Source organism: Cupressus sempervirens, chromosome 2 (genome assembly GCF_028749045.1).
Source record: "Cupressus sempervirens isolate cs-2001-9-10 chromosome 2, ASM2874904v1, whole genome shotgun sequence".
NCBI lineage: Eukaryota > Viridiplantae > Streptophyta > Pinopsida > Cupressales > Cupressaceae > Cupressus > Cupressus sempervirens.
In genome coordinates this window covers 719875643-719903575 of record NC_143119.1, presented here as the reverse complement: position 1 = coordinate 719903575, position 27933 = coordinate 719875643, and the positions used below count along the sequence as shown (strand labels likewise).

At 36.3% G+C, this 27933-nt stretch overlaps 1 protein-coding gene across 1 annotated transcript; it reads left to right on the top strand.

The window, feature by feature from the left end:
- The first annotated feature begins 24306 nt into the window (after positions 1–24306).
- On the top strand, positions 24307–27728 carry LOC149575406 (uncharacterized). Its single transcript, XM_089816035.1, has 5 exons — positions 24307–24568; positions 25052–25149; positions 25245–25769; positions 26043–26378; positions 27219–27728. The coding sequence occupies exons 1-5, from the start codon at positions 24307–24309 to the stop codon at positions 27726–27728; spliced, it is 1731 nt and encodes a 576-aa protein (XP_089672161.1).
- Positions 27729–27933: the final 205 nt, after the last annotated feature.

Genomic DNA, 27933 nt, shown 5'->3' with positions numbered 1-27933 from the left:
TAATATTGCATAATTTAAAATCATAATTTTTTTAAACAAAGTAGACAAATATTTAAGTTCATATAATTTATCGAAAGATAATGCTTTAATTTCATATAAATATAGGTCAAATTCTAAAGTCATATATTTAATATGAAAAATATTATAAAATAATAATAAACATAAAATTAAGATCAATGTATTTCATCTTTATAAGAATTCTAGATTAATATTAATATATAAAAATAAAATAGAAACATAGATTTCTTTTTAAAAGATATTAAATATTTTATTTTATAATATGTGTGATATACATATGATAAATATAAAACATTTTATAACATACATTTTCCTGTTTTATTAATATAAACGGTGACGCTGCTTTAACTGCTTCTCAGCAGCTCCACGTGCAAACCCTTGACAGCCGTACATTTACACGTGGGCCTAGAATTACGGCATCTGACGGGCCCTTCATTTCAAATTTCTCCATCGCCCATTCCTCTATCCCGTCATGTCCCACTTGCCAAGAAGAAGCTGACAGTACGGGAGAGACGGAAGGAAGACGGACAGAGATACCCAGCCAATCGAAATAACTGGCTGGGTAACCGTTGCCATGTTCCTATGCCTGGACAACTAAGTTTGGATATTCTTCTATTTGCAGACAACAAGATTTAAGGACCAATACCGGCTTCATTACTGGCTCTGACATCTCTAGGCATTCTAGATTTGTCCAATAATCAGCTATGTGGCGAAACCCCTAATATTTGGGTTGAATTGCCATTTTTTCAAGTGTTGCGGTTGGAGAAGAACCATTTAAATGGATAGATCCCTGTCGGCCTGGCAAACCTCTTTGACCTTATAATCCTCAACCTAGCAAGTAACAAATTGGAGGGTGAGATTCCTGAGGGGCCAGGAGGATTAGTAGAACTTGCGTCTCTGCATCTTGAGAAGAACAATCTGCAAGGGCTTCTGCCTTCTTCTTTAGCACTACTTTCAGAGCTGCAGCTGCTTGATATAGGACAAAATAATTTGACGGGAAACATTCCAGCTTGGATTGCTAACTGTTCAAGTCTACAAGTTCTTTTGATGAGATCAAACAATTTCAAGGGCGAACTCCCTCCACAGATCGGCAAAATGCCCCAGCTCCGGCTCCTGGACATTTCTTCTAATCTTTTGTATGGTGAAATCCCAAATACCTACTTCAATTTTTCAGCCATGGTGGATGTAAAGGAATATATGACCGTGCTTGGAGAAGACCCTTATTATAAAGAAAATAAATACTATATAGAGGGCTTAGATATAATTACTAAGGGATCAGAAAAGCATTACGCTTATGTCTTTTCAAGTATGACATCCATTGATTTTTCAAACAACAGATTATGGGGCCATCTTCTAGCGGAAATTGGAAATCTGAAAGGATTGATGTTTCTAAATCTTTCGAGGAACATCTTCATTGGAGAGATCCCAGGCACCATGGGCAATCTGAGTCAGTTGGAATCGCTGGATCTTTCATTCAATAAATTCTCAGGAAAAATTCCATTCCAGCTGGGTTCTCTGGATTATTTGGGATATCTCAATCTGTCTCACAACAATTTGTCAGGGGTAATACCACAGCAAGGTCTTCATATGATAACATTTGATGAATCGGCATTTTCAGGAAATCCAAATCTGCGGGGATGCCCTGTGGAAAGCTGGATGTGTTCTCCCCACCATTCACCACTGTCTCCTACTACCATTAATGCCAATAAAGAGAGCAAGGAAACATTTCCATCGTATGCGGTGAGTATTGGATGGTCAATTGCAGCAGGATTTTGCGTTGTGGTGTTGGTACTGACTTTCAATGTGAATTTGAGAAAGACTACCTTTGATGAGATGGACAGAGTTATAGCATTTCTGTTGGGGGAGCGCTCTAATGAAACGCATTGAAATGACACAATAACGATAATAATATATTTCTGTCTGTGCTGCTCCAATCTTAAGTTTTGATGGAGAGCTTATTCTCCTCTGTTTTTTTTTGGTTTTGTTTGTACTGCTCCCATCTTCAGTCTTGATGGTGAGCTTTGACTCTTTGTAATCTCCTTTATTTTAACTATTTATATATTTCTGGCTTATGCCTTTTGTCATATACATATATATATATGGATGCTTTTATTGTAATAAATATATTATATTTTCAACCACTTTTAAGGTGCATTGGACTCGGGCATTATTTCAATTTTGCTATATTATAAATTTGTGATTATAAAGAGTAAAAGGCCTTATTGTCTAGAATTTGAACAAAGCATTTTATTTATTTATATTGTGGGAGCTTTGCTCCTAAATTTTTTATTTTTGTTGGAAATTTTAACGATTTCTGTTTTCTAATTGATTTTTTGATTAAAACACATTTTTAAAGAATTTCTAATAAAAATTAAACTTTATTCTTTTCCATTAGTAAACTTTCCTTTTTTAAAAATGATTTTACTAATTTTACTGTTGTCAACAAGATTCTAATTTTTCAGCTAACTTTGAGTCAGTTTAGAAGAGGAATTCGAAACGGGTGACTTAAGGGAGGTGTGCATGAAGCACTTTAATTGATTTTTATGTATTACATTCTATATCAATGTTTAGACTTTGAAACATAAAATGTTTTAGCAGGATAAAATGCTAGGGGATCACATCAAATTTGACTACATTTATACATTTCAATACCATTTCAATACCATTTCGCATTGGATGTGAGTATTTCATTCCTAACTTTTATGTTTCAAATTTTAGTGTTTTTTAATTTCTTTTTGAATTTTGAGACTAATTACCCTATATTTGTAATGCCCTAACATCTCTTTTTTTACCTGAAATTTCATGGCATAATTCACACCCAAGCTGACGAGAGTATTTTTGAGTTTATTACTGGTTGTCCAAACCTTTGTTTGGGAGGTGAGTGCTCTAAATCCAAAGTTGAGTGTTGTTTGAAAGGTAAGCTAGCAACTCACACAAATACAAATTTAATGTAATTTAGCATATTTGTTTCTCCAAATGTTACATGTTCTAAGCATATACCTTTGCAATGTTGAATCTTCAAAATTCCACAAAGGTTGTTGATATGGATTTTTTGAGTGCTATGATTTGTACAAATTAAATTAAACTTCCTCCTTACTCAAATAATGTTTGTCCTACTTCCAACTGAATCCAAAACAGTTATTATGGTAGAATATGTTTCTTGTTAGGATAAACCACGGACAGAAATAAAAACTACATGCAAATATAACCAATAATAGAAAAATAATAGATCACACAGAAATGAACACGAGACACCAAGATTTAACGTGGTTCACCCAATCCCTGGGCTACGTCCACCAAACAGCAAGTCTGATCTTATTACAATCCAATGATTACAACCTGATTACAGTCTGTAATCCCTTACAGCTCAATACCGCCACAAGAACCAATTTTGCATCACAACATAATGAAAAATACCTAACCCTAAACCCTTTTATACAAGTATTTTATCCATTTTAGTGTTACAACATGTCGGTCATATGGTAGCCATAATATGTCGGCTACAACCCCACTAATTATGAAGTATGTACAGTACTTTCCTGACCAGTCACCATAATCTAACAATCTCCCACTTGGGGACTGATTAGGTTCCACACTAAACAAGAATCTCCCACTTGGAGACTGATCCTGTAGCAATACCACTACCACATGGGGCTCCCACTGGATCAAACCACCCTGGACTCTACTATTCTTTTATTCACGCTCAGTCTAGAAGACCAACCAAAGCTGAAGAGGAGTTCAACTTCTCCCTTGTTACAACCGTTGTCAACATATCGGTTGGATTGTCATTTGTATGGATCTTCTCTAGCTTTGACTGTCCATCTTCCAAAACTGACCGAATGAAATGGTACCGCAACTGTATGTGTTTGGTCTTAGAATACAAAGCTAAATTCTTTGCAAGATGAATGGCACTCTGACTATCTATGAACAAATAATTATCCTTTTGAGGATGTCCCAATTCTTCCAAGAAGAACTGAAGTCATATCATCTCCTTGGTTTCCTCTATAGTAGCAAAATACTCTGCCTCTGTAGTGGATAGAGCATTAATCTTTTGTAACCTAGAAACCCAGCTCATGGCGGCCCCACCAATAGTAAAGACATAACTTGTAGTACTCTGCTTCGTATTGATATCCCCTGCCAAATATGAGTCAACATAGCCCTGTAAATTAGTAGTAGAGCCCCCAAAGTGTAAACACTTATTGGATGTTCCTCTCAAATATCTGAGAATCCACTTGACAGCATTCCAGTGCTCAAATCCTGGATGACTCATATACCTGCTAATGACTCCCACTGCATGTGCAATATCTGGCCTAGTACATACCATAGCATACATTAAGCTTCCTACAGCTAAAGCATAGGGTACCTTGGACATCTTATCCTCCTCTTCCTGTGTCTTAGGACACATCTCCTTAGTCAACATCAAATGCCCAGGTAAAGGTGTGCTGACAGCATTAGCATTCTCCATAGAGAAACATTGCAACACCTTCTCAACATAATCAACCTGAGATAGCGTCAATGTTCTATTCTTCCTATCTCTACAAATCTTCATACCAATGATTTGTTTTGCTTCCCCCAAATCCTTCATAGAATATGCATGTGCTAACTGGTGTTTCAACCCCTTAATATGATCCATGTTAGACCCAGCTACAAGCATATCATCAACATATAAACATAAAATAATGTAGCTATCATCATCCAACCTCTTAAAATAAACACAGTAATCTAAATGACACCTATTATATCCATGCTCATACATAAAACTGTCAAATTTTAGATACCATTGCCGAGGTGCTTGCTTCAAGCCATATAAACTTTTCTTCAATTTGCACACTAAGTTCTCCTTTCCTTTGACCTCAAATTCCTGTGGCTGAGCCATATATATTTCTTCATCCAAATCACCATGAAGGAAGACTGTTTTAACATCTAGATACTCTGAATGCAAATCTTCAGTAGCCACAAGACTTAAAACGATACGGATAGAAGTCATTTTAACAACAGGAGAAAATATCTCATCAAAATCAATTCCTTTTTTCTGTGCAAATCCTTTTACAACTAACCTAGCCTTAAATCTTTTCTTGCCTCCTTCCTCTTCTTTCAACCTGTAAACCCACTTATTCTGTAAAGCCTTTTTACCTATAGGCAACTTGCATAGATCCCATGTCTTATTCTTTAGCAAAGAGTCCATTTCATCTTTCATTGTAGACTCCCACTGAATCTTAGTATTCACCTGCACAGCTTCATCATAACTTTCAGGTTCACCAACATCAGTAAGTAAAATAGAATACAAAGAGGGAGAAAATATTTGTGGAGGTCTAATTTACCTCGTTGACCATCTAACATTCACCAGTGTGTGTGGTATTTGTTGTTACAGATGTTGCACATCATGAGGAATGGCTAGAACATCAGCTTTTGGAGTATCATCCAGCACTACATAATCATCTTCTTTCTTCTCATGTTGCTACAACAGATCTTTGTACAACACTTTCTCATTGAATATGACATCCCGACTTCTAACAATTTTATGATTTTCAAAATCCCAAAGTCTATAACCAAATTCATTAATGCCATATCCAACAAAGACACATTTCTTTGATTTAGCTTCAAGCTTGGTTCTATTTAGAGAGTCTATATGAGAAAAAGCTTCACAACTGAAGGTCTTGAGAAAAGAATAACTCACCTTCTTACCAGTCCATGCCTCCTCTAGAATACCACAGCCCAAAGGAGTAGAGGGACCTTTATTAATCAAATACACTATAGTATTGACAGCATTTTCCCACATGTGTAAGGGCAACCCAACATGCAACCTCATGCTCCTTGCATGCTCCATTGTAGTCTTGTTCGTGCGTTCAGCCACTCCATTTTCGTGCAGAGTCCTTGGAATAGTTTTCTATCTACGAATATCATTAGTGGAGCAATAATCTTCAAATTCATGACTACAATAATCACCACCATTATCAAATCTGAGACATTTTAATTTCTTACTAGTCTCATTTACAACCAAGCATTTCCATTTCTTAAAAGTTTGAAATACATCAGATTTTTGTCTAAGGAAATAAATCCATATTTTTTTAGTTGCATCATCAATAAATGTAACATAATAATGAGAGCCAACAAGCGAAGATACCTGAGTTGGTCCCCATACATCTGTATGCACAAGCTCTAATTTCTCCTTTTTATTTTCCTTCCCAGTCTTTACAAAACTCACTCTCTTTTGTTTTCCATACACACAACTTTCACATAAATCCATATTAACACATTTTAGACCTGGTAAAACTTTCTTTGAATGAAGTACTTTCATACCTTTCTCACTCATGTGCCCAAGTCTATTGCGCCACAACGCTGTATCAGAATCTACAACAACTATTTATTCTCCCTACTCAACTGTAGCAATTGTTCCTGAACATTCATTTTTCTTTGAAACAATCAAAGTAGAAGGAACAATATGACTTGTACAAAGATATAAGGTGCCTAGTTTCACACTTTTTGCTACTACAAGGGAACCTTTTGAAACCTTCCAATTTTTATCATTAAAAGTAACTACACAACCCTCATCACCGAGTTGCCCCACTGAAATTAAATTCCTACTCAGCCTTAGAACATGTCTTACCTCATGTAGTAGCCAATGATTCCCATTCTGCAACTTAATCTTAATTTTTCCCTTTCCAACAATCTGACAGGGTTCATTATCACCCAAATAAACAAGCCCAAAATCCCCTTAGACATAATCAATGAAATAACCTCTATGAGGTGTAGCATGAAATGAAGCACCAGAATCTAAAACCCATGAATCATCAACACTTTCTAAAGATAGAAGCAAAGCATCCTTTTCAGATTTTTTACTTACCACATTTGCCTCCTTATCTCCATCTGATTTATCTCCTTCATTTTTCTTTTGATTCCAGCAATCTTTCTTTTTGTGCCCTGGTTTCCCACAGTACCAACAGTTGTTTGGTCCTCTTGATTGAGACCTCTTCCCTTTTGACTTTCCTCTTGATTTTCCATGATTTCCAAAGTTACTTCCTCTCTCAATTGTTCTGTCCCTACTTTGTGCATTCAAAGCACTTCTTGATGTAGATCCACTTGAGGATTTCCTATGAGTTTCCTCACTCAAAACAACACTGATCACATCATCATATTTTAGGGTACTAGATCTAGGAACATAATTACTCACAGCCATTACCAAGCCATTCCAGCTTTCAGGCAAAGAACACAAAATCAAGGGAGCCCTAATTTCTTCATCAAAATTGATACCTAGAGAAGATAACTGACTAGTAATTGTATTAAACTCATTTAAATGATCTACAACAGATCCACCTTTTTCCATTTTCATATTAAATAAATGCTTCATAAGAAATACCTTGTTTGAAGCGGAGGGCTTTTCATACAGTATCACTAGGGTTTTCATCAACTCTTCTATCGTCTTTTCTTTTGTAATATTAAATGCCACTGATGGTGCCAAGCATAACCGAATGCTTCCAAGTGCCTTTCTGTCCAAAAGAGCCCATTCAACATCTGACATAGTTCCCTGATTCTTGGCTTTGCCTTCCAACGGCTTCCATAAATCCTTTTGATACATATAGTGCATAGATCCCATGTCTTATTCTTTAGCAAAGAGTCCATTTCATCTTTCATTTTAGACTCCCACTGAATCTTAGTATTCACCTACACAGCTTCATCATAACTTTTAGGTTCACCAGCATCAGTAAGTAAAATAGAATATAAAGAGGGAGAAAATATTTGTGGAGGTCTAATTTGCCTCGTTGACCATCTAACATTCACCAGTGTGTGTGGTATTTGTTGTTGCAGATGTTGCACATCATGAGGAATGGCTGGAAATCAGCTTTTGGAGTATCATCCAGCACTACATAATCATCTTCTTTCTTCTCATGTTGCTGCAATAGATCTTTGTACAACACTTTCTCATTGAATATGACATCCCGACTTCTAACAATTTTATGATTTTCAAAATCCTAAAGTCTATAACCAAATTCATTAATGCCATATCCAACAAAGACACATTTCTTTGATTTAGCTTCAAGCTTGGTTCTATTTAGAGAGTCTATATGAGAAAAAGCTTCACAACTGAAGGTCTTGAGAAAAGAATAACTCACCTTCTTACTAGTCCATGCCTCCTCTAGAATACCACAGCCCAAAGGAGTAGAGGGACCTTTATTAATCAAATACACTATAGTATTGACAACCTTTTTCCACATGTGTAAGGGCAACCCAACATGCAACCTCATGCTCCTTGCATGCTCCATTATAGTCTTGTTCGTGCGTTCAGCCACTCCATTTTCGTGCAGAGTCCTTAGAATAGTTTTCTGTCTATGAATATCATTAGTGGAGCAATAATCTTCAAATTCATGACTACAATACTCACCATCATTATCAGATCTGAGACATTTTAATTTCTCACCAGTCTCATTTTCAACCTAGCATTTCCATTTCTTAAAAGTTTGAAATACATCAGATTTTTGTCTAAGGAAATAAATCCATATTTTTCTAGTTGCATCATCAATAAATGTAACATAATAATGAGAGCCAACAAGCGAAGACACCTGAGTTGGTCCCCATACATCTGTATGCACAAGCTCTAATTTCTCCTTTTTATTTTCCTTCCCAGTCTTTACAAAACTCACTCTCTTTTTTTTTCCATACACACAACTTTCACATAAATCCATATTAACACATTTCAGACCTGGTAAAAATTTCTTTGAATGAAGTACTTTCATACCTTTCTCACTCATGTGCCCAAGTCTATTGCGCCACAATGCTGTATCAGAATCTACAACAACTATTTGTTCTCCCTGCTCAACTGTAGCAATTGTTCCTGAACATTCATTTTTCTCTGAAACAATCAAAGTAGAAGGAACAATATGACCTGTACAAAGATATAAGGTGCCTAGTTTCACACTTTTTTCTACTGCAAGGGAACCTTTTGAAACCTTCCAATTTTTATCATTAAAAGTAACTACACAACCCTCATCACCGAGTTGCCCTGCTGAAATTAAATTCCTACTCAGCCTTGGAACATGTCTTACCTCATGTAGTAGCCAATGATTCCCATTCTGCAACTTAATCTTAATTTTTCCCTTTTCAACAATCTGACAAGGTTCATTATCCCCCAAATAAACAAGCCCAAAATCCCCTTAGACATAATCAATGAAATAACCTCTATGAGGTGTAGCATGAAATGAAGCACCAAAATCTAAAACCCATGAATCATCAACACTTTCTAAAGACAGAAGCAAAGCATCGTTTTCGAATTTTTTACTTACCACATTTGCCTCCTTATCTCCATCTGATTTATCTCCTTCATTTTTTTTTTGATTCCAGCAATCTTTCTTTTTGTGCCCTGGTTTCCCACAGTACCAGCAGTCGTTTGGTCCTCTTGATTGAGACCTCTTCCCTTTTGACTTTTCTCTTGATTTCCCATGATTTCCAAAGTTACTTCCTCTCTCAATTGTTCTGTCCCTACTTTGTGCATTCAAAGCACTTCTTGATGTAGATCCACCTGAGGATTTTCTACGAGTTTGCTCACTCAAAACAACACTGATCACATCATCATATTTTAGGGTACTAGTTCCAGGAACATAATTACTCACAGCCATTACCAAGCCATTCCAACTTTCAGGCAAAGAACACAAAATCAAGGGAGCCCTAATTTCTTCATCAAAATTGATACATAGAGAAGATAACTGACTAGTAATTGTATCAAACTCATTTAAATGATCTGCAACAGATCCACCTTTTTCCATTTTCATATTAAATAAATGCTTCATAAGAAATACCTTGTTTGAAGCGGAGGGCTTTTCATACAGTATCGCTAGGGTTTTCATCAACTCTTCTATCGTCTTTGCTTTTGTAATATTAAATGCCACTGATGGTGCCAAGCATAACCGAATGCTTCCAAGTGCCTTTCTGTCCAAAAGATCCCATTAAGCATTTGACATAGTTCCCTGATTCTTGGCTTTGCCTTCCAACGGCTTCCATAAATCCTTTTGATACATATAGTCTTCCATTTGCATCTTCCATAACTAAAATTTTTGCCCATTAAACCTATCAACCCTCAGCTTACCCTCATCTGCCATTGCTCTCACTCAAATGTGAGACTCCCACTCAATCGTGAAACTTTCCTATAGAGGATAACTGAAAAAACAACTAGGCTCTGATACCACTTGTTAGGATAAACCACATACAGAAATAAAAATTGCATGAAAATATAACCAATAACAGAAAAATAATAGATCACACAAAAATGAACACAAGACACCAAGATTTAATGTGGTTCACCCAATCCCTGGGCTACGTCCACCAAATAGCAAGTTTGATCTTATTACAATCCAGTGATTACAACCAAATTATAGTCTGTAATCCCTTACAGCTCAATACCGCCGCAAGAACCAATTTTGCATCACAACATAATGAAAAATACCTAACCCTAAACCCTTTTATACAAGTATTTTATACATTTTAGGTTTACAACATGTCGGTCATATGTCGGCCATGATATGTCGGCTACAACATTGGCCACGACCCACTAATTATGAAGTATGTACAGTACTTTCCTTATCAGTCACCATAATCTAACATTTCTAATGATAATAATAATTACGAAAAACAATGCGTGATAGATTGATGTACAAGGATCTTTGACCTCTCATAAAAATAGGGGTGATATTTCTATTGTATCATTCATGTCAGGATTTTAGAATTTAGAAGATATTGGCCCTTTATTCCCATTCAAATGCAAGACTTGGGCTTATTGTAGCTAGCCCTCAACAAATAGAAAGAACTAATTGTTGCCTTCAAAAGTTTTGATGGAATAGCTATACATATAATCCAATAATGAATGAAAGTAAGTGCTCTGACAAAAATTTCTGCATAATGTGGAAGCCTCTAAACTATTTAATCACATGTAGTCTCATGTAGTATGATTGAATGCATTATCATTCATGGGAAATGAAAAAAACCATAATTTATCAATTTGACTATATTGACATTGTAGAAAAACCCTTACTCTTACATTCTAAACTTTTATATTTAAAATTTATTGATATAACTTAATCTTTTATTTTGAATGTGAGAGGATTAAATAAGAATGATTGTAAATCTAGTAAAATTTGGACAATCAATTGATAAAAAGGAAAGTATATGTGAAAATTTAACACTAAAATGATTATTAAAATGATATATTTTATTTTAGTCTTGTTTTAACTTGTTTTTACATGGTTTTTTGTTGTTTTTAGATGCAGAGCTTTCTTGTTTTTGGTTGTTTTAGTATGAAAAGTATTAAAATGAATATTTATGGTTATTTATCAAAATATGGTGCTTACTTTAGTAACTAGATTTCAGTCATCATTAGCTCACATGAGTGTTTGAAAAATTGGCAATGATCATAATTGTCTCCATAAAAAATTAGTGTTACGTAGTGGCAAGTATTTGTTGATTGTAGTTATAATATTTAATATTAAAAATTTGATTATAAAAATATAATGTAGAAATAAAATTGATTATACAAGTATAGAGCAATAGTAATGCAAAATATACTAGCACTTGCTCCAGAAAGAGGTGCAAGGGCTACGTCGATAGTTTTTTAATTTAAAAGACAAATTCAAAAGACGTAAATGTAAAACAAATATTTCTAATTTATAGTGTAGATTATATATATAGAATAGAGGGATATAAATTTGACATTTCTCTTTGAAGGTTAAAAAAAAGTAAAACTATATTATTTGATTTAATGCAAGACATCGAGTTAAATAGTTGATTTGAATTGCACATTTTTTTAGTTCTATTGAAATTGTAAATAGAAATGTAACAATACACATAGATTTCATCAAAGAGGCACATCGAATACATAAATATGTACCAAAGAATAAGATGAGAAGATAGAACAAGTCGCAAAAGATAAATCATAATGATGTAACTACAAATATCATCCAATGCTAGAATAGATAGTCTTGAAACATATCTCAATGGTAAAGTTCACATTATTTTTTGACTTATGGAACCAAAAAATGTCCACTCCCTCAGTGTTGAGGATAAAAAAATAGACTTCATACTTGATTTGAATTGCACATTTTTTTGAATTTTTATGAAATTAGAAGTAGAAACGTAATAGGAGTCTTATTTGTGGCAAAGCAACAAAGACCTGTATGTAAGGGGGAAAAAAAGGATTAATTCTTTATAAGAAGTAGATATGAGGCAATTGTAGGAAATGTAGTCATAGTGAAATTATAGAAGCAATCAAAAGATACCTGAGATACTTGAAAGTTTCTTGAGCTTTTTTTTGTGTGAACACCTTCTTTGAATCCAACAAGTGTCAACCTATAGAAAAGAGTAGTGAATTACTTAGGAAGCCACACAAACACACAAGTAAATAGAAAAAAAGGATATTTGTAGAATGGTAGACGTTACCATTTTCTGTAGAAGTAGCTTCAAAGCCATGGTTTTGATGCGCGATTGAGTGCAAACACGCTTCTTCTTTCTTTCTAAGAATATTGTACAAATTCTTTTTCATCTTGCAAAAGCATTCAAAAGAAAAGGAGGGCTCTATACGAAGCCCTTGGATGGATTTGACTCTAGAGATTGTTGTGAAGGTGAGGCCTTGTCTTTTGGTTTTACCTATATCAATGGTAGTTATGTGTAAGGTTAAACCCTGTGATTTGTGTATAGTGATAGCCCAGGCTGTGGTAAGAGGTATTTGTGTACGATTGACTCAAGAAATGGGTTGTATCAGAATGATTTTTGGGTCTCTAGGATCCCAAGGTGGACCAGTATAGCTACTAAACTCTACCATGACATATGAAGGCAACAAAGGAGGTTTACATCCTATTGGATACACTATATCTTTGACCTCTCCAAGAGACCGATTAACAATACCAGCATCGACCTAGAGGTTCGTTATAAGCATAACACGTTGAAGTTTATATAATAAAACTTCTCTTGGTAATTGGTCATCATCAATTATTTCTTCAAGCCTACGATGTGTATTTTTTGCAATGCACAGTGCAATAGGGACATTGAGCCTTTTTAGCATTTTTTTGTTGTGAAGTGAAACTTGGTCATTGGTAGCAAACAAATGAGTTTCATGGTCAAACTCAATTTGTTCATTTGGAGTGAGGTTCTTGTCTGTGCAAGTCATTAACAAATCCTAATCATGTAGCATTGGTTCAGCATTGCGGAATATTGTGTAGTACTCTATGAAATTGTATTTGAAGCAGATCATCATCTTCCTATCTAAATATCATTTCTAATGTTACCACTATGTTAAAACTACGCCACAATTGTTTTGCATTTGTGTGAGATGCATAGAGTGATTTATCCATAATTGGTGGAAGTTGGGCTAGGTCACCTACAAGAATCAGTGGCATGCCACCAAAGAAAAGGTGTTGTTTGTGGGGTATAGCTTCACGTAGCCTAGAATCAATTTTAAGAAGTAGTTTGGGACCTATGAAACTCATTTCATCAATTAAAATGTATTGAATATTTTTCATGTCTTCTTGGTATTTTGTTAATGTTTGACCCTGAAGTGATTTCATTTCTCGAATTGGAATTTTGAGGGTTGCATGTATGGTTGATGCATGAATATTGAAAGCTGCAATGCCTGCGGGTGCAAGAATAAGGAGTGGATTTATTGTATTTGGAATTGAGTTGTGTAGTGCATTTCTTATGCAGCTAATAAGGTATGATTTACCAGTTCCAGTAGTTCCTTGTATGACCATGTATAAAGGTTCCATGGAGAAATTAGATGCATAGTAGTTTCTAATGATAGAAAGTGCAATTTGTTGATGTCATGATAAAGTGTAACTATTGGAAGAGACAGAGGTAGAAGGGCCAATAGCTAAGCCAACATTTTTTTGTCTATGTATAAATTGAATGGCATGGTCATGCAAATTCAAAGGAACGTTATGGTCTTGCCATGGATGGTTGTTGTCAAACTCACATTTTCCCAACATGTCAAGATCATCTAGGCTAGAACTATTGGCAAGGCCAAGTTGGGACAAAAATTCCCACTCATTTAGTTTCAATGAATCTTGTATTTCCATGTCACCATCTGAATCATTCTCCTCTTCCAAGATCTCGTCATCTTGATCTGTGCGGTCTACATGCCAAACATTATATGTTTCTATTTTTAATTGCTTCCAATGTCTAATAAAGTCATCTTTGTCCACACCTATATCTATCCAGATATCACAAAAGTTTTTGTACAAGAGCAATTCAGTCCAACATAAGGTTTCAAAATGCTCAGAGTCTTCATTGGGAATTGCAAAATATTTCAGATACACTTGTACTATTGCTATTTCCTTTCTTATTCTCTATTTATCTCATTTGCGAGATACAACATATGTGTATGATCTCACTGATTCAATTAGTGTAAGTTGTTGAAGCTTAGTTGGACGTTCCATGTATGCTTGTATGTAGCTAGATTCTATTTTGCTACTAGCACTTGTTTGTTTAAGTCGGTGCAACACTTTTCACCCCACATTCAAAGACATAAACTGATGATTATAATTCACAAGGGGCAATTTTTGAAGCATGTGACATGTTTCTTGTGCACTATTGTCTCTTTTGGCAACAATTTCAGCCATAAACTTCTGGTATGCTTTGATAGCATTGTCGTCTACATTTGAATCTAAGTAAATTCTAGCCAACATTTGAACATAGTTTTCACTTTTTCTTTTAGATTTGGATGCATACTTAGCAATGTATTTGAGAAGTAAGGCTCGAGATGTAATAGGTTGGTAACCTATATTTTCTCTCCATATTGATAGCATATGTGGGTTATGAATGTTCAACCTATCATCATTTCTAGCTAGTTCAAAGCATTTGTGCCCTGTTTCATTACGGTATAATGATGCTTGTTCACATTCTTTCCAAGGCGCTTTATATCTACATTTCATTTCTTTACCTTTCATACGTAGGCATGTCCTCTCAGTACATCAAGTGTGCCTTTGAACATGATTGATCAACTCTTCATAATCAACTAAAGGATCAGTAGAAGTTATTTCAGTTGTATTTAGAAGACATGGATCTTCTATTGGAGCTTTATGTTGAAAGTTGTCCATTTCTACTTTTGAGCGAGGGTTCATAGCTGAAACATATTTCTCAAAGAATTGTTTGGCCTTTTTGACTACTTCAAGGTTTTCCCAATCAAGTGTGTCCATATTTGGAGCATTTTTAATCCAAATGACACCATGTATGTGCGCAGATCCTCTTCCCTGCCATTTCGAGCGATACCAATAATTGGTTGCCTCCATGAGCTTATCAATTATCTCCTCTCAAAAAAATTTTAAGCCTTGGTGTAGATATAGTGATGTTGTATGTGGGTTATTAATCACATTATCAATACGTTGTTTGTTGGTAAGAAATGAAGATGGTACATTTGGGGACATAACATTATGCAAATTAAGCCATTTAGTGTCTGTTGCACTCAATGTAAAGAAGAATGTTGGAGATCCTATTTGGGTTATCAAACTTGTCAACTCTATACGACGTGTATTCCAGAATGCTCTTGTCCCTCATAAAGTAGACCCAAAGTGCATCAGTTCTTCTGTGATTTTATAGTCAAGCAAGTTAGTGAGGTAGGAGAAAAGGTCTTCTATAGTGGATGGTGTATTATCTTCCACTCTGCGCTTGATAAATATAGATGTTGTAGACTGGCTATGATGATGCATCATAAGATTCAAGAGGAAGTATCTAAAGCATGGATGTTGGCCAAACCTATTATCATGGTAATGAATAAGATGCACAACATATTCATGGATTTTGACTTCTCTAGCGTGAGGTTGCATGGGTAGTGCAGTACCATATGGAAAAAGTGTGGGAAAAGCCATGTCAAACAAGCCCTCAATAGTATACTCATTAATGGGGGTTGAACCTATTAGGGGCCAAACTGTGATGTCATCTATCTCTTGTTCCATTTGTAAAGAATCTTTTATGATTTGTAGTTGACGACATTTTTTTGGTAGGCTCATCATAAATGATGTTGAATATTGGGAGGCATCTTCCATATCAGATTGTATGTTTTCAACTGAATTAATTGTTGAAGGTAGAGGTTCACTACAATCATCAATTGTATGTAGCATTTGTGAAATATCGGTAGTGCAAGTAGGAAGCATTGATAATACCAAAATGTCCATTTCTACATCTTTGTAGTAAAGGTCAAATTTGATCTTATATGAGAGTGCATCATGAACATGGATTCTACTAACATAGCAATGATAATGCTTCCCACTTGTATTAAGTCTTTGAACCATTAGGAAATCTAGTTTGTCAATTTTAAGTGGCAAATATTTTGTAATTGTTTGAATATCCTGGGGAAAGCTTATTGTGTGGCCACTATATTTGTATTTCCCACCATGAGCATGGGTACTTTCGAGATGGGAGTAACACATGCAATAAGCATCTCCTCTACTTGGGTGAGAACCCTTAACATAGTTGGTTGCTCAGAGGGGTCCATGTTGTTGGCTTCTGAGAAACGATGTATTCCCCTCTCAGAAGAACATCTCTTACAAGTGATAACTCCATTTGATGTACACACATTCATACCAGTGAAGCACTCCTTACAGGTAGTACATGTTTGTAGTTATGAGAGGGCATCTATCTTAGTTCTAAATCTGTGGGTTGCATTTATATATTTCGAGGAAAACTGGAAATCGATGTGGTTCATTGATTGTTGACAAGGAGCAATTTTCTCAGTAGGATTTGTGGTGCATTCATTGAAGGTTGTGGTGTAGGAGAACTTGTAGAATTGTGTACGTGGGAGGGGAATGGCTGGTTCAGTGTTGACTGAAAATGTTGGTAGCGTTGAATGTAATGACGTGCTCTAATTTCTTCTCTATGATGGCCATAGTATACATGAATTCTCTTGCATGATTGCATAGCAACACTATTACTATGGATGGGCTATCTATCTTGATTAGGAACAATAGGAGCCATATCTTGAATTTTACAGTAAGAAGAACAATGTATTTCTATCACCATTATAAAATTACACAAGAAAGGAAGTGCAAGAATAGTAACAGTAATATCAAAAGAGTATCCACCCTTCAATACAAGTTGTATAGGTGGAAAAAAACAAGTATGTTGAAGAGTAAGAGTAGTAGTTGTGTTGAACCTCTTTGTACAAATGTTAAATTAGCCTAAGTAAAGGGTTGGTTATTTCTTTAGAACATATTTGGTACTACCAAATGTAACACATATTAGATAACAATGAAGTTGCAAACACAAAACAAACATTGGGTAAAAGTATAACAAAGAGTAGATATTTTGTAGAGAAAATTAAGTCATTGGAAGACATTAAATAATAGATATAACAAAAAAAATTAACTATAAATGTGTTACAACAAAAGGTTAAAAGACAAGTTTTGAAGGGGTCTTGAAACCCTATTGACGAGTATACAGTATGGGGATAGTAGTCAATACATCAAAGAGGAGGCGATAAGCATAGAGAATGGATATTAAGGAGAGACAAAAAAAATTGTGATTCATATAAAATATATGCATAAGAAAAGATGTCATTTTCATGTATCGATAGTAATCTAGGAAAAATGGAAGTCATGTGCCATCATGTGTGCCTCATTATCTATTTAGCTACAACTAGCACAAGGGGTATAATTCCATCAAAGAGTGAGGTGCACTCACTTATGAAGTCCAACCTAGTAACTTCCAAGATCATTGAGTTCAGACGCAACTCATCATGATACAATTCCATTTTGGTTGTAACTATGAATAAAAACTGGTTGTATTGAGCAGTTCATATAGCAAACTCTGCACGATCAAGTTCAATATCATCAAACTGTAGCATATAGAGCTCTTTTGCAGGCATGCCAAGGATTTTAGTTACAGTTTCATCGAAAGAAGTTGCCCACAATGATCTCGTATGGTCTTCAATCTTGACTTGAAGTACATATCTATAATCACAATCTGAAAAGGTGGTTAGACACTTTGGGAAATACCACTTGTAGTCAGTATTTTGTTCAACCCTTTTCTTGAATTGCTTTCTTGCTATGACAAGGAGACAAGTTGGATAACAAAATTTCTTCTTTACAAAAAAAACAAGGGTTGCTTTAACAATGTATTGGAGAGGTTTTGAGGAAGTTGGACATTCCTCTTCAATCTTGGTAATGGTTTTCCATGCTAAAATCAGAGGCAAATCTAGTAGGGTGGGTGTTGTTGCAAGAAATGTATGCCCATGTTCAGAAAACCAAGACTATAGTTGGATGGCTTCTTCAATATCAAGGTTTACAAGTATCTTTGAAGTGGCAAGTGTGCTTATGACCCTACCATTGTATTCTGCCAGACGACCACCTTTTATAACAAGCACAGTTGACTTCTATAGATGATACATTTCTTGTAGTTGTGCACCTTCTTTCATAGCTGCTTGTCCCTACAAAGTTACATTGATAGTGGATGTAGAAACATCAACCAACTTGAGACTCCTTCTTACAACCTCAGTTCCATCTCACCTTCTTATTGTAGAGGCAAGATCCACAAAAATGACAATTCCAATGAGTTCAAGAGTAGAATTTATATTTAAATTCATAATCTCAGCAATGGGTGTAAAAGTGTATTGAAGTGTTGGAATTAAGAGGTCATTGTCAGATAGTGAAAGTATTGAATCCTCTGTTAAGGTGATTTGAAAATCACTATTCAATTTATCATAGAATTTTTTTGCAGATTTTATGGTACCACCAAACAATGTGTAGACACTCCCAACCTGGACTTTAGCAAAGTGGAGGTCTACAACATCATTGAAGCAAGTTACCTGGACTTTAGTCCTTTCAGTATCAATAATGTCAAAACTAAACATATGACCATTCCCATTCCTTGAGTTGAATTGGTATTTTTCCTTTTTCATGGTCACACACCCTTTAATAGTCCACATTGTTTGATATGGGTTCAAACTTCTAAATGGAGTGATTGGTAATGTGTGACATTTTTTCTATAGAGATGCATCGAGGCCAAACATCAATTTAGTATGAGTCATATGCGTTGATGTTCCTATCTGATCAGCATTTTTTCCTATGCTCAATGGACTAACAAAGGAGTGGTTTATAGTTTTCTCTAGATCTTTGAATAAGAAGATGGGAACACCAATGATATCATGTTTTGTGCACAGAACCTCTAAGTCGGAGATTACAATCCACCTAAAGAGGTAGGTAAAATAATAATATTAGTAAGGGTACATATTTGCATAATAAAACATGAAGGGATTCATTAAATAAAAGTGGAGTGGAAGTGGAGTTACATTGACTCGCAAATGGTGGGAATAGAATAGTGGGTGACATGTATTATAGAACCTTTTTGGATTTCATCTGAAAGTATAAGATCATTAAATTTCCTTGGCAAGGTTTCTTTTTGTAGGCGAAGGCCATCAGAGAGCTCTAACTTGTATCTATTCATTGCTTGTGTTCCTTGTCCAAACAGTGCAAATGCCAAATACTTGGAGATGCGGTTGCAAATGAGTGTTTTCATTGTTGATAAGTCTGATTGCATCTTCTGTAAGATTTTGAGACATAACTTGGGGAGATTGAATTTTCCCTATAAACTAAGACAGATAACTATCATTAACTTGTTCAAATTTACAAACATAATAGTTAGAAAGAGTGGTAAACTTAGAGGAGCATTATAGCCTATGTGTCATTGTTGGATTGATGTAATGACAAGGGATGTAAGCATTATAGTATCGTACCACTTTGCATGGGAACATAGTGGTCATAGTATAACAAGAGTAGTTATAGGTGACATTGATATGGTTGAAAGAATGCTTATGGTGAAGTGTAGGAGGGAAATGAATTAGTAAACTATAGTGGACTCCCACTATGAATATAAGTCAAATAAAATGGAACTTAACATCAATTTAACTTTGTGCTAAAACATTGCATACTTGGATATTCTTAAATATGTAGAAAAATATGTACATGTGCAAAAGGAATATAGGTAAGAAGGCATACCAAAAATGTGCAATCCAAAAGTAATTTCTTCAAATACACATTTTTTGTTGCCAAGTATTTTCCTAGACAAGGAGTAATGTTTTCAAAAAGTGGTTAATATGATCGAAAATAATAATTGGTTTTTAAGATATGGTAGAATATCTTTTATTGATGTTAGTATATAGAACTACTTAGAAACACAATATTAATTTATATTCAAGAGATAGTTCTAATCGTATCTATGCAATTTATTTTCAAACCAAAACATATAAGCAAGGCAATTTTCTAAACATAAGAGGACATACAAGGAAACGATAAACCAAAATTGCTTTGGTGAAGCACAAGGTTGCCAACTAAAGTGTGAGAATAGATTGAAAAGAGTGCTCAAACTTGTAGTCTAAAGTGTGCAAAGATGCATGAAGATGTGACATACATAATATCATATAAAACATTGTGGCATGAAAAAAATTCATTCTAGTTAAATATATATGAGCTATTTTGTAGACATTATAGCTTACTATATATTATCAAACAAATGTGGCATCTCTCTAAGAAAAGTGAACTATGTGAGGGTAAAGGAAGAAGAAAAGTGAATAGTTGTTGGAGATATATGTAATGCATAGTTGTATTCAAAATAGAACTGACTGTGTATATATTAAACTTTAATCAACATACGACATAATAGAGGAGGAACATAAGACTAAGTCATGTATTATAGTAATAGAAGAAGTATCAAAAACCCCTATTTTTTTTAGAGTTGTATTAGAGTAACGACTAATAATCACCAAAAAGGGATAACACAAGTGAAGCATGCTCTATGGAAAATTAAGATAGTCTTGAAAAGCACTACAAATAATAGGTTCATTCCCTTGTCTGTAATTCTCGTCAACATGAATCTCCCTTAGATAATTGCAATACTGATAGTAATCAAATTGTTGTAAATTGATTTCTTGCAAAACTTCCTCAACCCTAATGATCTCAAATTCTTGAACATCACATGTATGTATGCTTGCCACTTTCATTTGTGCATATAGTTGAGCACAATTTTGAGAAGCACAATTTGCAAGACTTTGTATTTCAATTTGGGGATACCCATTCCAATTGATAGACCCATTAGATCCCGTAGATGGTTGTGGAGTATTAACCTCTGATGTAGTGCTTGAGATGTCTATTATGTGGTGAGCTTGGGAAGGATTAGCCATGACCTAAAAAACCAAAACAAATGTTAAATATGAAAAGGAGAACCAATAGGAACATTGATAGTATTGAATGGTAGTTAAATTTATCCTTATATTATAACTAATTTGCATGAGTATATTTTTTAATGAAATATAAGTGTTGATGCATGAATGAATGCTATTCAAAAGAGTTGGGTTGAAATGTAGTTTGAATCACCTATATGTGGTTGGTGAGCAAAAAACATGTAGAAAATATTTACATAAAAAAGTAAAAAAAAATTGTTTAATTTATCAACATTGAAATAGTAAAATAATATGTACTTTAAAAGTAGTTGATATATTTTATAAACAATATTTTTTATATTAAAAAATATACATGCATATTGGAAAGTAAATATTATTACAAAAGTGGAGCAAAATATTAGTAAATTCATCAATAAATTAATGTAAAAAAAAAAAGAGAAAACAACAAGAGGAGGATGCGATGAAAGCCTGTGTGGATTTTGTCTGCATCTCGAGCTAGGGCACCCATGCCCTAGCTCAATTTTGTGTTTTCTGAGCATTGCTGCAGGGGAGTTTGGTGTTTGACGGGCTACGGACTGGGTGCCTTCTCCTGTCGGGTTGCAGATTGGGCTAGGATCCAGAGGAGGAGTCTTTTGTTGTGTACAAAATTCACTTCGTGCTTCTTCTTACTGGCCTGCATTGTGTGTGGGCAGTGGGTTGTTGTTGGGTGTTGGAGTATCCACGGCCTTGGTCTATGCTATTTAGTGGAGGTCGGGGTGTGTTGTTGTAGGTTTGTAGGTGGAGGAACTAGATTTGGAAAGGGGGCAGGCCTCCCTTTTCAAATTGTTGATTCTTGTTAATGGTTGAAGCTAAGAGGGAGATAGCTATGAAGAGCTTGTGTATGGATTTTCGGGCAGCTTTAGGCCCTAAACTATTAAATCAAGGGATGAAGGCTTTTGACAATGACTTGTTCGCTCAAAACTCTGAGACTGTAGATGTGGGGCCATCTAATGGCTCAAGGACTATGAAGACCAATGGATGCCTTGAGAGGTGCAAGGAGAGGCCAAAATTGGTTGTACCAATTGAAATGATTGTAGACGATGTCGAATATTATTCACATCACTCCCTATATTGTAAGTTTTGAGGAATGAGGGTTTCCTTGCAATTCTTGGAGATCTAGACTCGAAGGACTTGGGAGCCAGAAGGGGAAATGGAGATAATGTTGCTGGCAAATAATTATTTCATGGTTACTTTCAACTGTATTGCTGATCGCAATAGGGTGTTTGAAGGAGGTCCTTATTTTCACAGTAAGGTAGGGTTGTTTATCAAGCCATGGCATGCTAGATTCAACCTAGCAGAGGAGCTACCTAATCGTGTCCCAGTATGGGTTCGATTGCCAAGGCTCCCAGTGGAGTGCTAATGTGAGGATGTGTTACATCTTTTGGCTTCAGTGCTTGGAACTCCTATAGGGACTTCATCGCAGACTGTTGGAAAAAAGGTAATGACTTTTTCTTGCATTTGTGTTGAAATTGATCTTAGTAGACCTTTACTAGATGCAATAGAGATGTGTGCGGGTTCTTATTCTTGGGTGAAACAATTGGATTATGAAACTCTTCCTTTTCGTTGTCGCCTTTTTTGAGAATATGGTCATCTGCAACGTAGGTGCCCAAGGAATAAATCTCGAGAATCCCTTCCATCACAACCTGTGAGCAAGCCCCCTGAGACAAATAAAGGGAAGAACATTTCTCCTGATGAGACAGGTGCTTCTGATGGTTTTGTTCCAGTCAAGGCTCAAAATCAGAATAGGGGTCAAAAGAGGTCTTTTAAAGAAAGGTAGGATGATACCTTTAACAGGTTTGAGGTTTTGGATGAACTCAACCAACAGGAGGTGAACCCAGGTTTGATCAATTTGGATCATGGACTTATGGACTTAGTTCAAGAGGATCTTGTTATTGAATCTTCTATGGATCCCATAGGGGATGAGTGTCAGCAATCACGTGTTGATCAGCAAAAGGGGACTTCAGAGATGTAGGAACCCTTGGCCATTGTTACAACAACAACTGTGGATTCTCCAACTATTGGGTAGCACATTGGTTCAAGTGCGGCAATGAAGTTTAAGTTTCCTCCCAAATTGGGCATTATGCAGAAGGATATCAAGACGGGTGGGGCAGAGAAATTGGTTAAATCTGGCCGAAAAAAGGATGTAGAAAAGATTAAATTAGCTGGTGAAAATTTGGTGGAGTCAGGGACAGTTAAGCCTCTAGATTCTATTTTTTCATGCCCCTTAAAATGATTTTTTTATCTTGGAATGTGTGGGGCTTGAACAGTGGCCCTAGACAAAAATTTGTTCACGAGTTAGTCAGAAAAAAAAGTCCTAATGTTCTTTTCTTGCAAGAAACTAAGTTATCTGTGGAGAATATGCTAGGTCTAAAGCCTAGGTTGTGGAGAAGTGGGGAATGCCAATGCATTGGAGCTCTTGGTGCTTTTGGAGGTTTGGCTTGTTTATGGAATCCTAGAAAAATCAAGCCTCTTTGGTGGATCTCCTCTAAATCCTCTCTGTCCATGATTGCTACTTGCTTAGAGACAGGAGATGTGATATTATTCTCCAATATTTATGCTCCTACTAATTTATAGGGTAAACAAGTTTTGTGGTCCCACATCAGGCTAATTCGTAGCATGTTTCCCTTTCACCCTTGGATATTGGCTGGAGATTTCAATGCTATCTGTGAGCTAGCTGAGAAGCGGGGTGGGACTGGAAGACTGGAGTCGTCTGCATTGTTGCTTCAAGAAAATATTAATTCCTTGAACCTTGTGGATATTAAACCTATCAATGGTCAGTTCGCCTGGAACAATCGGCGGACTGGAGAATTTTGTATTGCAGAAAGGTTATTTTGGTTCCTAGTGTCTTGTTAGTGGATTGGGGGGATGCAATCATCTTGCTCTGAGATCTTGGATTAGAGAGGATCAGATCATTGGCCTATTAAAATTTCTACAGAATCCACTCAAATTCCTCGAAAGCCTTCTTTTAGGTTCCAACTTATGTGGCTTCGGAACTCATCTTTGTATGATTTGGTCTCTGATTGGTGGAAGAAAGGTAGACCAGCCTTCGATACTTCAATGTATACTTTTGCCAAGCTCCTTCAACATGTTAAGTTTGAGCTTAAAAGATGGAATCGGTTGCACTTTGTGAATCTATGAATCATGAAAAGGCTTGGGCTCAGGCAGATTTGGATGATATCACAAGAAAGATTAGAGAGGACGAGGTTACAAATGAATTTCTTGAGGACGAGGCTCGAGCTATGAGATTGCTTGAGGAATGGGAACTGCGAGAGGAAATGTATTGGAAACAAAAAGTGTGTATCGAGTGGATTCAGGAAGGGGACAAAAATACTGCCTTTTTCTTCAACTCTGTGAAAGCTAGGAAGCATGGTAACTCTATCTCAAGGTTGGTGAATGACAGGGGAGAGCATCTTTCTTCTTCTCCAAAAATGTTTAGGGAGGCAGTTCAGTACTTCAAATCTCTCTTTAGAGAGGACTCACAAGGGGAGTCTCCTGAGGAAGCACAAGTTCTTTTAGGTGTCCCCTCCCTAGTGACTGATGATATGAATCAATAGCTCATGAGGGATATCTCAATTGAGGAAGTTGAAGGGGTTGTTTTTAATATGAAGAAAGGGAAGGCACCAAGACTTAATGGCTTCCCCATTAAGTTTTATCAAGAGTTCTGGGATATCATCGAATTTGACCTCTTGGCTATGGTTCATGAGTCTTAGCACAATAAGAAAATGTTAAGAGCTCTAAATGCTACTTTTCTTGGTCTTATCCCTAAGAAGGAGGGGGCTGATAGGCTGAGCCAATTTTGACCCATCTCTTTATGCAATTTTATCTACAAAATTATTTCTAAACTTATTGCAGATAGGTTAAAGAAGGGGCTTGCTGACTTGATCTCTGAGGACCAAAGTGGTTTTGTTGCAGGTAGACAAATTCTAGATGGGATTTTTATTGCTACTGAGGTCATCCATTCTATGGCCAAATCAAAAGAAAAAGTGATGTTTATCAAATTGGATATGCAAAGGCTTATGATAGAGTAAAGTGGTCCTTTCTACAGAGGGTTCTTAGTGTCTTCGGCTTTGTGGAAGATTGGATTCAATGGGTTTGGATTTGTATTACTTCGGTCTCTTTCTCGGTGCTTATTAATGGGAGTCATTCTGAGCTTTTTGGGGCCTCAAGGGGGCTTCTTCAGGGAGACCCTCTCTCCCCTTATTTTTTTATTCTATTGGCAGAAGGTTTGGGGAGATGGATTAAACAAAATGTGGATTCCTGTTTTATTCAAGGTTGGAGGTGGGGTGGAGTTTTACCTCCGCGGACTCATTTGCAATTTGTAGATGATACTGCTTTGATGGGAATGGCTACAATAAGGGAGGCATCAAATCTTTTTAGGGTCTTGGATGTGTACCTTGTAGCCTCAGGACAATATATTAATGAGGGAAAGTCTTCCATCTACTTCTTCAATACTCCGGGCTTTATTCAACAAAGGATTGCTCACATCTTGAGGTTTCAAATTGGGAATCTTCCAGTGAAGTATCTTGGCATTCCCATCTCAGTAAGTAGGCTTCCCAAGGAGTCTTGGCAGGTTATTTTGGATAAGTTTTGGGTGAAAGTTAATCATTGGACTCAGCATTGCTTATCCTCTTCTGGTCGTGTCTAGTTGATTAATTCAGTTGTGTAGGCTTTGCCCATTTATAGATGCATGCTCCAAGTTGCTCCTACAAGCTTCCTTAAGGATCTAGATTCTGTGATATGCCAATTTTTGTGGGTAGGCTGCTTGGAGACCTCCAAATGGAGTTTGGTTAGATGGGAAGTGGTGTGCAGTCCAAAACATTACGGGGGTCTTGGCTTGAGGCAGTCAGCTTTGACAAGTGAGGCATTGGCTGCTAAACTTTACTGGCAGTGGTGTAATGAGCAGGACAAGAGCTGGGTGAGGGTTCTTTCTCAGAAGTATCTCCCAGGGATTTCTCATCTTGATATTTCCAAGTATCCTCCTAGGGGGAAGGGATATGTGATTTGGGATACTTTAAAGAAAGGGGCTAAGCTTATTAAGGATGGATTATTTTGGATCTGCAAGAGAGGGGCCGAGGCTCAATTCTGGTTAGACTCTTGGGATGGATTTCCCCCAATAATTTATCAGTTCCCTAACTTAGTGTTTCTGTGCCAACAATTTCTGGAGGCTGCTTGGTCACGGGTGAGTGATTTTAAGTCCTTTTTCCCTTGTGGTCAGATGGAAATTGAAAAATGGAAGTCCCCTGAGGAATGACTAGTTGTTGATTTACAGGAGTGTGCTATGCTACAAAATATCCTCTCCAATAGAAGATGTTGTTCTCTTCAGGATGACGATGTGCTAGCCTAGTTTCCCAATTCTAAGGGGACTTATATGGTTACCTCAGGATATAGAAAATTGGTGTCTTATAAGATGGTTATGCCTGAAGTGCAGTGGTGGAAGAAGGTTTGGAACAAGCTTTCTTGGCCAAAGTGCAATTGTTTTATTTGGATGTTGGCTTGGAATAAGTGTTTGACTTGGGATAATATCCAAAAAAGAGGATTCCACGACCCCTCCATGTGTGTTATGTGTGGGGCTAATGAGGAGGATTCTTCCCATTTGTTTTTTTGCTGCCCTTTTTCCCTGCAGCTTTGGCATTTCTGGTGGGGTGTTTGGACAACACCTTGCATCCATGCTTCTTCCTTGATTGAGTTTTGGTAGGGGATGGGACTGCCACCTTCTATGGCTCCTTTTTTATAGGAGGTGTGGTTTGTGGGGCCTATTTTCTTATTATGGAAAATTTGGCTGGAGCGCAATCGAAAGATATTTTGAGGTGAGCAAAGGCTAGTGCAACAAATCTGGCAGAGGTTATTGGGTATGATTCAAGAGACTATGGAGGCTAAGTGTGAAGTAGAATTACCTTTGGGGAAACAAGATATAGAGTTGGTGGAGAGATTGGGGACTTTGAGGTCTTCTTTGGCATTAACTAGAGCTAAGAGATAGCGTCGTGCGAAGCAAAAAATTGACAGGGTTGGTAAATGGCAGCTTCCCCCCTATGGGGTCTTGAAGATCAATACTGATGGTTCTTCAAGGGGTAATCCTGGCTTGGCTAGTATCAGAGGGATTGGTAGAGATGCTAGGGGCTCAGTGGCTTTTATCTTTTCAATCTATGAAGGAATTCAAACCATTAACCTGCTGGAGGGGTTGGCTATTCTTGTTGCTCTTGAGAAAGCTTATGCTCTAGGCTGGAGAAGGATTGTTTGTGAATCTAACTCCCAGGTTTTGATCAACCTACTTATTGAACAGAAGGTGGTTGATGTTAATTGTCAATTGGCTAGGATCTTGCAACAAATTTTGCAAATTAGTTCTTTGATGGATTTGGTGACTTTTTCTCATATTCCAAGGGAGTGGAATAGGGTAGCTGACTGCTTGGCAAAATGGGCCTCTGAGCATGCTGAGGGATGGAAGATTGAGGATTGGGATTTGGTTCCTAAAGAGCTCCGTTTTGATTTGAGAAGCATTCTTGATGTTGATAGGGAGGATGATGTTAGATGACAGTGCTGGTTGTTTTGTTGCTATTTAGGGCTATCCTTGTGCTTATTGTTGGGACATTGGGTTCCAGCTCTCTTTGTATTAATGCTTTCTGATTCTTAATAAAGTTTTTACCCCCTTTTTAAAAAAAAAAATGTTAAAAAAAAAAAATTATGCCAAAAAAATATTAAATAAGATAATTTTTTTAAAACTAAATATTAAATTTTTA